At 44.3% G+C, this 12,249-nt stretch overlaps 1 protein-coding gene across 5 annotated transcripts in view; it reads right to left on the bottom strand.

Moving 5' to 3' along the window:
• The window catches only part of SPATA6L (spermatogenesis associated 6 like), a 55,806-nt gene that overhangs the window by 9,141 nt on the left and 34,416 nt on the right, over positions 1-12,249 (bottom strand). For 4 of the 5 annotated variants that reach the window (XM_044391225.3, XM_026519259.3, XM_057305583.1 and 1 more), the window contains 4 exons: positions 9,151-9,393; positions 6,735-6,837; positions 3,942-3,976; positions 2,981-3,177 (listed from right to left, as the gene is read on the bottom strand). In XM_044391225.3, the coding sequence (XP_044247160.2) occupies positions 2,981-3,177; positions 3,942-3,976; positions 6,735-6,837; positions 9,151-9,393 (578 nt within the window). The remainder of the gene's footprint in view (positions 1-2,980; positions 3,178-3,941; positions 3,977-6,734; positions 6,838-9,150; positions 9,394-12,249) is intronic. The other variant, XM_057305584.1, reaches the window with a different exon arrangement.

Below are 12,249 nucleotides of genomic sequence, written 5' to 3'. Positions count from 1 at the left end.
CCAGAGGGCCTTTCTGTGACTCTGTTATCCTTTGTCACAGTTGATCATGGCCTTGTTTACAAATTCATAGTCAAATTCGTTCCAAAGCTCTCCATCCAGAGTGACTTTGGGCACACAGAATTTGCTGATTCATCAGAGGTAGAGGATAAAAATCTGGTCTGCAGCCAAAGTCATCATCCTACAGTCAAATGTGCTAAATCCTGGAATGAACTTACAAAAGCCCCCTACTGCCTTACAACAAAACCCAAACTCCTCAGCCTGGCTTCCACAGTTCCTCAACACTCCGCTTTGGCACCCACTACTCCCCCAAGCTGGTCTAACTTCTAGAAGCTGCCAGTGCCCCGTGCCTTCTCACCTCCCACCCCTCCCCTCCATTAACTCTATCATAATCCAATCCCCTCCCTTCAAGGCCCACATGGAAATACCACCTCCTCCACGAAGGCTTCCAGAAGTGCCTTCCTTCCTCCTCCTTTCTACTCTGATAACATTTGCTCCATACTATTGTCAAAGTTCCACCTGGTAGAACGCGTTCTGGGCACATGTTTTTATATCCTCTGCTAAGCTGCAAGTTCCCAGAGATCAGGAGAAATGTCTTAAATGTTAGCATTTCCATTCCAGGCTAGCAGACTGGCTATCAGTCCTGTTCTCCTCCGAGACACTCTTCCTCCCACAGAGATGCTACACACCGACCACACCCCCAGTTCCAATCCCAAGGATTCTGACTCAGTAGACAGGAGGCAAGTCCTTAGTGAGCCACAGCTGAGACTCACTGGCCTGCTGCATAAAGACACTCAGGAAAGGCTGGATGAATGAATGCATAAGCCAACTCACAAATGTATTTAAAAAGAAATGAGGCCTTCCTTGATCTCCCTCTCAAAGATTACCCACCTCCTGCTCTGTCTCTCACCCACTTTTGGACTGTACTTCTGTTAAATGCATCTCACCATCTGCCTCACATTCAGTGACACAAGGGTACGCCAGCCTCCCGGGCTAGCATGCGAGCCACTGGCAAGCTGGGGCGCATCATGACCACGTACATTCCACCTAATAGGGGCTCCGTGGGTGCAGCCCCAATTCAGTCCCTCGGAAATGCTCGCTAGGCTGAGTATGAGGAGTTTGGGTGATGTCTAAAAACAAGGCACACGGACCAAAGCCGTGAGCTATCTCTGCTTCTGGCAGCAGAGAAGCATTTTGTACCTGTAAGAGAACGGATATTTGATCATCACACCCATTTCACAGATGGGGAAACTAAGGTCTAAAAGGCTGAGTATTTCTGTGAGATTACATAGCAGTTAGAGACAGATGAGCACTAGAGCCCAAATCCCCTGACTACCACCAGCTGAAGGTCCTTTCCCGTCTGTTTAAAATCTTTACATCCAGAGGATAAGCCAGGAGGAGATGAAGGCCTGGTAGAGAGAGGGATGTCTCTAACCACCTGTCTCTGAGTGCCAGGGCTGATATTTAAAAATCTATTTCACGTTATTTTCTTCCAAAAAAGTAACTAATCAAGAATTCACCCTTCTTTAATAGATTTTACTAAAATATTTGATTTGGTTTCCTCAAGTCCATGTACAACACTTTAATGTAAAGGTATTCTACCATTTCTGCAAAACACTAAGAATATGCTGCCACTTTCTTAGTCAAACTGAATCCTAGTAAGATTTCAGGGCTTTTGTTTCATTCTGACTCTCATTCTGGGGTATTTACTACTGAGTCCCTTTGTGAGCAATCATGTCAGTCTGCTATGGGGCTTTCTCTTCTTACTCTCACCACAGTGCCGTGTCCTTCATTCAGAACAACAGTCTTGAGAAAGACAAAAACCATATGATCTCACTTATATGTGGAACCTAAACGAGGACACAAACAAACAAGCTCACAGATACAGAGACCAGGCTGGTGATTGCCGGAGTCAGGCGGTGAGGGGAGTCAAAGGGACCAATTCCTGTTATAAAATAAATAACGGGGACATAACGGGCAGCATGGAGATGACAGCTAACACCATATTGCATATATAAAAGTTGCGGAGAGAATAAATCTTAAGAGCTCTCATCACAAGAAAAAACATTCTGTAGCTACATATGGTGACCAATGTATCGAATTTGACCACCTACTATGTGAAGGAGCCTAATCCCAGCTAGTTTGAGAGGGTAGCTTCAAGACATGAATAGACATCTCTCTGAAGAAGACATACAGATGGCAACAGACAGATGTAAAGATGCTCACAATCGCTCATCATTAGGGAAACGCAACTGGATTTCCTGTGATGATCATTTTGCAATATAGACAAGGATTCAACCACGATGTTGTACGCCTAAAACTAATGTAATATGTCAACTACGCATTTTTAACAACTATCTTAAAAATATTATCTTCAGTGCCATTTTCCCGGAGTTAAGGTGACCAAACTGTCCTGGCTTGCCTGGGACTCAGGGGTTTCCCAGAATGCAGGCCTTTAAGGGCTAAAGTCAGAACATTCCCAGGCCAGCTGGATAGCTGGTCATCTTACCAGATGGTACAGTTTGGAAAATAAATGTCCCTCTCTCAATTTCTGGCCTGCCTACCACATGTATGCAATTGTGGGGGTGGGGGGAGTATTATTTGTGACAATCACATAAATAAACCAAGAAAACATGTCTAGAGAAAGAGGAAATACACCTATATGTTAATAATCTTTGTCTTTGGGTGGCAGGACGATGAGTGATTTTTTTTTCACTCCTCTTGTTTTTTATGAAAGATGAAAATGGATAAATAGCATCTATGCCAAGTTAGCTGTTTCTCCCATTTTCAACAAACATTCTGAGATATGCTTTCCACAGGCAAGAGAAAAGGCTCAACTCCTCTCTCCTTTAAAAAGGAATAGTGATTTTTCACATCACCAGCTGAATATTCCTAAGGAAGCAAAGTGATGAAGTGACCAGGCTTTACTCGTGCTAGACCACGACACACTCTATAAGCAAATAAACGGGGGCTTGCCGCTGACCTTTCGCAGAGAACAGGCTGATCCAGAAGAGGGCTGGGGGATCTGGAAAGCTGGGAGGCGGCAAACGAAGCTTCCCCGTGGAAATCGGCATCCCCTTGGTTACTGTAACTGGGCGAGGGTTTTCCAAACTTACTTGACTCTAAAGGTGATGACGATTCTTTCCTTAAAACAATCCGTTCATCTGGCTCTTTGATAACCTACATGACAATGTGCATTAGTCTTTAGTTGGCATTTTGTGTTCGTTTGCTGAGTTTAGAGCTGGGGGTGGGCGGGATGAGGAAGGGGCCAAGATGACAGAAGGCCTGCCCCCCGGGGAGCTCCCGCAATAAAAAGAGGGGCCGGAACAGGCAGTGCGAGAGACAAAATGCTCAGAAGCTCAAGGTCAAGGAAAGATAACCAAAATTCTGCACATTTGGCATATATTAACAAGCCAAAATAAACTCATGCTCTGAGCTTTGATTTGTGAGCATAAGGGATTATCGGGTTTGGTAAAGATATAATTTTTTTAAATAAACTATTTAAATGCCACGGCATAAAAACACCGTGTTACTCCATTTCTTTGCCTACATCTATTTTCACATTGTAACAGAGAAGTTTGAGCCTTCACCTTGACAAACCAATCAAACTTCAAGGACAAGTGATTTACCACCTCTATGTATTAGGGAAGTATTCGATTAGAAAAAAAGCAATACGAATACCTACTCATAAAGCAGGTGTTGGGGCCACATACATGGGTAATTGATTCTACAGATGAAAAGAGCTTACGTGAGGGGAACAAACCAACTAGTGAAAGCATACAGTGGAGCCCGGGCACCTCTCAACTCTGGTGAGACTACAGCAATTGCATTTCCATAAGCAGCACTTGTGAGAAATAGACTCTCCACCACTCGTTGGAAATGCACAATAACCGACATTAGAAGCTGGAAATAAATCATTTTACAAACGCTACTTCTACAATTACCTTTACGTTAGCGGCAAGGCTGTCAAGAGAAGAAGCTAGAAGAAAGAGGAAGAGGTGTTTCAGTGACTCATTACTACCCATTACCCCTAAAACCACTGTTACATTTGTTCCACAGAACACAGAAATAGTAGGCAGGGATGAATTATTAAAGAATTTCAAAGTTCCCTTGTAAGTTACACTGTCAACTTTTACAAGTCCCTTGAGTCACAGCGATCCTATCTATGAGTGCTTCTGTCCTCTTGAGGCCCCGTCAAGTTATGTTATTAATGACAGCACACAGGGACATGCGAAGGGCAAAGCAGAGTCTAAAGTGAAGCCATCAATTCAGCAATCCTCACACAGCCTGGAAAACAACACCCATACTTGGCCCAGGTGCCCAGAGCCTAAAAGAAAGCCGTGTGGCTCTCATATAAATAAAATGCATCTCCTCGGCCTCTTCTGCCATTCCCTTTATGTTTGCTTTCCGTGGAATCCTATTTATGCAGGACGTCTCAAGCACACTTGTCCAAGGTAGACAGACACAAATGTTAAGTGCAGACAATGAATAGACAAGAGTTGGGGAAAACATAATGCAGGAAAAGTGCAAATCATGGTGATTACCCTAAACAATCATAAGGAGATCTAAGAATGACTAGGAAGTGAAGCGATAAATACACACAGGCAAAATTAAGACTCAACTGGATTTTTCCAAATTCAGAAAAAAAAAATGCTTTTGGAATGAGTATTTGCAAGGCTATGCCAAGGCCACCGTGCCTTCCCCCTCTGTGCTTGGGGCTTAGGCAGTGACAAGAGGCTTTTCGTGGATCGCCGATTCCCCCAGGCCACTGGCCTAAGAAGGAGGATACAAAAAGGGCTTTTTCAAGCCTGGCAATCAACACATCCTCTGGGCATGCACATGTGTGTCTGTCTGTCTTGTCCCAGAAGCTGTCTTCTCCCCAACTCCCAGCTGAGCAGGGGGCTGGCAATGCTAAGGCCCTTTTCAACTATAGCCACAAATCTGCCTGTTGCCTAGAAACCCCCTTGCCACTGTTTGGAGCACTCCCTTTCACAAGGGGCTAGCCCTCGTTCCCTTGCTTCTCAAAGTGCAGTCCACGGACCAGCCACGTCATCACCTGGAAGCCTGCAAGGAAAGAAGGCTCCCAGGCCCCATCCCGGCCCTGCCCTGCCGAATCTACCGTTGAACAAGATTCCCCAGGTGATTCAAATGCACATTCAAGTTTGAGAAGCACTGCTTTATTCTACCTTAGGCCTGGATGAATGAGCTGACAGGTGACCTAAGCAAAGGTCTGGCTTGGAAGCTACAGAGACTCCAGGGATCTGAGAAACCAGAGGTCTAAACGTCTTCTCTAAATGTAGGTATGCCAAAAACTGGGAGTGTGACCTGTGCACACTCTGTAACCTCTCTGGAGCCTCACTTCTCCACCTGCCAGGATTAAGAAAAGACAAAGAGGCCGAGACCAATGTGATGTATGAGAGCCCCGTCGTAACAGAGCCAGCATTAAGCCCAACGTGTCGTCCCCGGGAAAGGACATTTGCTGTTGCTTGATTTCACAGTAACAGGGAAGGCAGTGCTGCTTTTACAGGCTACGTGGGTGACTTTCAATCCAAAAGACTTAAATTAAATGTCAGAGGTGATAAAGCACTTTCTGCTTCAAACCCTGCACTCTGTCCTTGGTTGGCTGCTAACAGTCACCATGATCCAAGAGCACTGGCTTAAGTTACCAAAAGAGACCGTGCAGCCCCTTAAAAGTACAAGCCTTTAAGCCTAAAATAGGGAACGTGTTGTCAGGGACGGCCTAGGTCCAGTTCCACCAGGAGTCAAGAAAACAGGCCAGCATTTCTAGCCTAAGAATTCTGATCAAGTTCAGGCATGGATGAACTTCACTGCCATGACCTTCAGAGCTGACATGGGGCAGGCAGTTCATTCATAAAGACAATGCCACCAAGGGAGGCATTAGTAACTCTCAACATATGGTGGGTCCAGGGAACTCCCCAGGGGTCACCAAGAACTTTCAGGAGATCTGCAAGGTCAAGACTGTTCTAATAACACTAAGACATGAGTTCTCTTTTTCTCATTCTCTCATGACCGTACAATGGAATTTTCCAAAAGCTACATGATGTGTCATGACATCACCACTCGGCATGGCTAATGGAAAGTGTGCTCGTGTATTCCTGTATTTTACAAATTTCTCACCTTCCATCTCTAACATGCTAAATATTAATAGATCTCATCCACATAAACAAAAGTGCTCTGGGGTCCTCAATAATATTTACGAATGCAAAAGGGTCCTGAAGCCTCCACGGTTGGGATTCCCTGCCTTAACCTAACTGAACCTCGCTTCAGTAGCGTTGGCTCCCCTCCTCCGACCTGGAATCTTGTAAAGCAAGTGTTACCCTCCTGATCTCCACCAAGCTCCCACTCCTTCCCATCTAGAGAAACGGCAAGCCTCATCTGGGAGCTCTCAGTGGTGACTCCGAGGGCGTTCACACCAGCACAAGCCGCCCCCTGCGTGTCCGGCCCAGCCAGGGAGCCCCTGCAGCAGAGCACATGGGTGAGGGCATTACTCAGAGCACGCTCTGTCAACAGCAAGGGGAACTGGGAAAGGGACAGCTCCTCATCTGGCTCTGCTCTGGGGGAGCTCCCCCCCTGCAAACTCCACAGCTAGCTGCTACCTGAGAATTAGGCTCGAGTTTCCAGAGAAACTCGGGATGCCCCAGAATGAAAGAAGATTTAGAAGGAGGATGCGTTCATTCCCACTGGGGATGTACGGGGGTAACGAGAAACTCGAGTACCTCTTCTCCCTGGAAAAGGCAAGTTTGAAAACTTGAGTTTTCTTCTCGACTTCCGGGATTGATACTCTGAAACATTCTCACCAAAAGGCTTTGCGCTGTCCACCTGAAAGAAAGGGAAGAAACAAGATTTGAACCCACCGTTGCTTGTGTTACCTTCTCCTCATTACCTGTAATGCCTTTCTCCCCCTCAACTGTGGGCCATGCAGGCAACAAGAGGCTGGGAACGAATTAAATCGCAGTCTCCACGCACATTAAATGTTATCCCAACAAGGGACGCTGTTTGTCCCTATTTCACTGAGGCTTAAACACGAAGGTATTGGCGAAAGGTCAGCATAAAGTTGGACATAAATTATATTCCAACCACAGGTTCAGGGTCGAGCCCAGAAAAGAGCAAGTGAAGTTTATTTCAAAATACTTCAAAACAGGACAGAGTTTTCATGTTCCTAGACAGTGAGCAGTATTGGCCTAGGTGGGGTCCTCCCTGAAGACAAGGGATTATCACCAGCTGACGTTTCAGCCATTCACGCTCCCTTCCAATCTGAGTGTCTGGAACCTTGAAAAAAAAGAATAGTGTAACTGTACTATTTTAATGAAGATGACCTTATTTTCCTGAATTTGGACAACACAATCTGTAAGCAGGTCCAACCACTTGAAATAGGAACTCCTCCAGAATATTTAGGACAAAGAGTTGCTGGATTTTTTTTAATCTTGTTTATTTCTCTTTTTTTTTTTAATTTCAAGAAGGCAAGTTATAATATTACTCTTCATTCTACTTCCAGAAATATATTGATTAGAATTTACAGTCTTCACGACATTAGACCCTCTAAATTTTCATGCTTCTATTTAAAGAAACATCACATACTATCAGGAAATCTGGCTAAATAAGAGTTAATAAGTATAGACCATTTAGAGAAGAGAATGGTACACAGTAGAGGCTGTACAATAATTTGTTAAATAAAATAAATATCAAGCCAGTTTTATTCCCTTTGAAATCTACCAAGATTGTAAGATTATTTAGCCCAAAAGGCCTTGCTCGACTACAGCGTATTTCACAAAAATCTCTTTCAAATGGAATGAAGCAGACTGTCCAATAAATTCAATTCAATAATATTTTTATAAAGCCGTGTTTAAAGACCGATTGCTAGACTTTTGCCGTTTTTACCCAGGTCACCACGAGGAAAACAGCTTTTCTACAGTTTTTAGCCAAATAACATCTGTTGAACCTACAAACCAGCTCTGCGTACCGTCGTCCCAGTCAACAGCACCCTCACTTCGGGGCTGCCCATGCTTCATATCTTATGTCTAATGCACTAACATCACCACCAGTGACTTTAAGCCAAGTTATCAACTTGACAATAATATCCATATTTAACCACTGGAATTATAAGCACTCTTGGAGAATAAGTCATTAACCAGAACATGATATAGGAAATGTTTTTAATGTAATATTAACCACATATCTATTGAGAAACTAGTCTGTATATCCAGGATAGTTACAACTTTGTGGGAGAAAAACCTTATGAAATTGTAAAAAGTGAACGGAAATGCACTAAATTAAACAAAATGTTTATTTTTATCATGCTGGTGAGCTAACAGGTACTTTTTTAAACAAATTTTCTCTATTTTCCATTACTTTCACAGGCAAAACAATGTAAGGAGGCTGGTGTGATTACATTTACCTGCTACTCCCTGAGGGCTAAATCTAAGATAGCTTTAATGAAGGGCTTTGAGTAGGCATACCATTGCTTCTTCCTGCAGACATATTTGTCCTGCCAGTGAACAACAACCTCATTTGAAAAACTCAAGCAGTTTTCTGTAAAACTGATGAAGCTTTCGTTTTTTATTGCTACAGAGCACATGGCAGCCTTTGTTATGCGTGTCTTCTACCCCTGTCAGTTCGCTGATCCTTCTGGATAAAAATTGGCAGGTTGTCATAGGCAGGCATCACACTCTATTAATAATTTTCAAAAATTAAAAATAGGGATGACTGACATTTACTGAGCAAGTCTTCTGCACGAGACATCTTTGTATGACTTTCCTGACAAAGGTGGCAAACTTCATCTAATTATAGTTATTTTTCAATTTGAATTCCCTCTTTCGGGGCACCTGGGTTGCTCAGTCAGTTAAGCGTCTGCCTTTGGCTCAAGTCATGATCTCAGGGTCCTGGGATTGACTCCCGCATCGGGCTCCCTGCTCAGTGGAAAGCCTGCTTCCCCCTCTCCCTCTGCCTGCTGCTCCCCCTGCTTGTGCGCTCTCTCTCTCTCTGTCAAATAAATAAATAAATAAAATCTTTTTAAAAAATGAATTCCCTCTTTACTTAGTATCACCCATTTGCTTTTATGGCCCAACCTTCCTGTATCTTATCCTCATTCGCACCTTTACCCTTCCAGACTCTGAAAAATAATTTTAGGCTCACGTGTCTAACTACAAATGGAGGTTTGTTTTCCCCAGAGATCCTGATGTTATTTCCAAGGTTCAGTTGAGCTGGCTGGTCGTGAAGGCAGCGCCGGGGAGAAACAGGGGAGGGCGCGCGAGATTGCATGCTTTGGGGCAGTCTGTTGAGATTACTCTCCTTTGGCTTCGTCTTCATATTATTTAAGGGGAGTTTGGGTCCATCTGTTGCCGATAAAGGCCTTATTGACTTATTATATCTTTCTTCCTGAAACCAAAACAAAAAAACACTGATTTTAAAAATGGAAAATGGAGAAAAAAGAAGAAAAATTGAATCACAATACAACTGTATTGAATTGAACTTTGTTTAACTAAGGAAGAAGACTGAGCATCTCAGACTGGCCACACTTGAATTTAAGAAAGGGTATTCTCTCCTTAGTTTTTCTTCAGCTCAGCTTAACATCACTAGTATTTATAACTCGCAGGCGTAATATATTTCAACCAGAAACAGTGAAAATTTTTTGCATTAGGACAAAGTTGGAAGGTATCAGACACCCCTCCCTCATCACAGATAGATGACTGATGGGGGGGGGGGGGGATGAATCTGGCACACGCTCGGGTCCAGCAATTTCACGTCAAGGAATTCATTAAAGGAAATAATTACATATGTGTATAGCTACATTCTTTTTCATTTTTAAAAAAGATTTTATTTTATTTGAGAGAGAGAGAACACGAGTAGGAGCAAAGGGAGAGGGAGACGCAGGCTTCTTTGCTCAGCAGAGAGCCCCATGCGGGACTCAATCCCAGGACCCTGAGATCATGTCCTGAGCTGAAGGCAGACACTTAACCAACTGAGCCACCCAGGCACCCCAGCTACAGACATTCTTAAAACCATTCAAAAAATGAGAAATCAGGGGCGCCTGGGTGGCGCAGTCGTTAGGCGTCTGCCTTTGGCTCAGGGCGTGATCCCGGCGTTATGGGATCAAGCCCCATATCAGGCTCCTCCGCTGGAAGCCTGCTTCTTCCTCTCCCACTCCCCTGCTTGTGTTCCCTCTCTCGCTGGCTGTCTCTCTCTGTCAAATTAATAAATAAAATCTTAAAAAAAAAAAGAGAGAGAAATCAGCTATACTGGTGAGTAAGCAATTTCCTTTCCACTTCAAACCCACCTTGCTCTAATGCTCAGCTTTAGGGCACTGGGGCAAACCCTTCGGCTCTTCCAGCTGTTCTGTAGAGGCTCCACCACTAGGAGGCGCTAGAGGGAGGCTGCAAGCCGGGAGGGGGAAGCCAGGACTCCCACTCCTGGTTCTGCGTTCTATTTCCCTCAGCGTCACCCCAGCAACTGGGCTTCACCTTGAGCGAGGCACACGGTGCCAGTGTATAGTTTTCCCCCCAAGAACCCCAGACCGAGCCTCACTGTGCCTCACTCAGATCTACCAACATGAGCCGGCCAGAGTCCCCCACTCACCCCACAGGACCCTCCCTCTAAGCTCCACATGCACCAGCAGTGAGCACTGTCCGTCACAGAGGTCTGAGTCCCACTCATCAGAGCCCCACCTCTGAACCCCTGAGGAAGCACCCAGGCAAGCAGCCCCTCCCCACAGGTCTGGTCCCACCTGTGTGGGGTCTCTTCCTCAGGCTCCTATGTCCTTGATGACCCTTGTTCCCCCAGGCCTAGGGATGGAAGCTGCTTCCTCAAGTTACTATATCTGTCACCTCAGTGTCCCCTCCAGTCCTTCAACCTCTGTTTGGCCTTTTTAAAAATAATTAATTAATTAATTAAATCTTTTTACTAAAAGAACAGGTGTGGTTTGTTTCCTCTGACTACTGTATCGGTAAAGTGCCCAACAACAGGAAAACCATTGGCCAAATCATGGTACGTCCATACAACGGCCAGCTATGAAGCCGTGAAAAACTGCCTGGCCTAAGAATACCTAAGGATGTGAGAAACAGGGCGCCTGGGTGGCTCAGTTGGTTAAGCGCCTGACTCTTGGTTTCCACTCAGGTCACAATCTCAGGGTTGTGAGACTGAGCCCTGCATCAGGCTCTGTGCACTGTGGAGTCTGCTTGAGATTCTCTCTCTCCATCTCCTACTGCCCCTCCTGCTGCTTGTGCTCTTTCTCTCTCTCTTTAAAATAAATACATAAATTTAAAAAAAAAAAAAAGGATGTGAAAAACATGTTCATGGCATATTAAGTGAGAAAGGAAAAGGATACAAAATCATATGCAGTATTGCATGATCCCAATCTTTTAACATGAAAATAATGTGTGTGTGTGTGTGTGTGTGTACAGAAGAATATACTCAAAAAAATGAGTCATGCTCATCTCTACACAATAAGAACGACAGGCAATTTTTTTTATTTTGTCCTGTTTGCTTATCTGTATTTTCTAGTTTTTTAAACTAAATACTTTTGTTATAAGAAAAAACAATAAGAGCTATTACTTTAAAAAGTTAACACTTGGGGCACCTGGGTGGCTCAGTTGGTTAAGTATCTGGCTTCAGCTCAGGTCATGATCTCAGGGTCCTGGGATCCAGCCCTGCTTTGGGCTCCCTGCTCAGCGGGGAGTCTGCTTCTCCTTCTACCCTTTCCCCCTGCTCGTATTCTCTCTCTCTCACACACACATTCTCTAGCAAATAAATAAATAAAATCTTTTTTAAAAATTAGAAAATAAAAAACAAATAAAAAGTTAACACTTAATGGAAGACATATATTAGGAGGCCCAAACAAGATTAAAATGGCGGAGTGGAAGAGAGACAAACTGAAAAATCACTGTGCACCCATGCCAGACTGGAGAAAATGGTAAATAGGGGAAAATAAAAAAGCAGCCAATGCAGGGGCACCTAGGTGTATAGTCGGTTAGCATCCAACTCTTGATTTCGGCTCAGGTTGTGATCTCAGGGTCATGAGATCAAGTCCCACACTGGGCTCTGCACTCAGTGTGGAGTCTGCTTGGGATTCTCTCTCCCTCTCCCTCTGCCCCTCCTGCTCATGCTCTCTCTCTCTCTTTCTCTCTCTAAAGTAAATAATTAAAAAAAAATTTTTTTTAAATAAAAAGCCGCCAATGCCTTCCTTAAAATTAATCACTGGCCTCCTGTTATAGATATGATGCCCAGAGGACTGATGGC

The sequence above is a fragment of the Ursus arctos genome, unplaced genomic scaffold, assembly GCF_023065955.2.
Source record: "Ursus arctos isolate Adak ecotype North America unplaced genomic scaffold, UrsArc2.0 scaffold_33, whole genome shotgun sequence".
Lineage (NCBI taxonomy): Eukaryota > Metazoa > Chordata > Mammalia > Carnivora > Ursidae > Ursus > Ursus arctos.
Note: the sequence above shows the minus strand (reverse complement) of the source record. Positions and strands in the feature narration are given on the sequence as shown.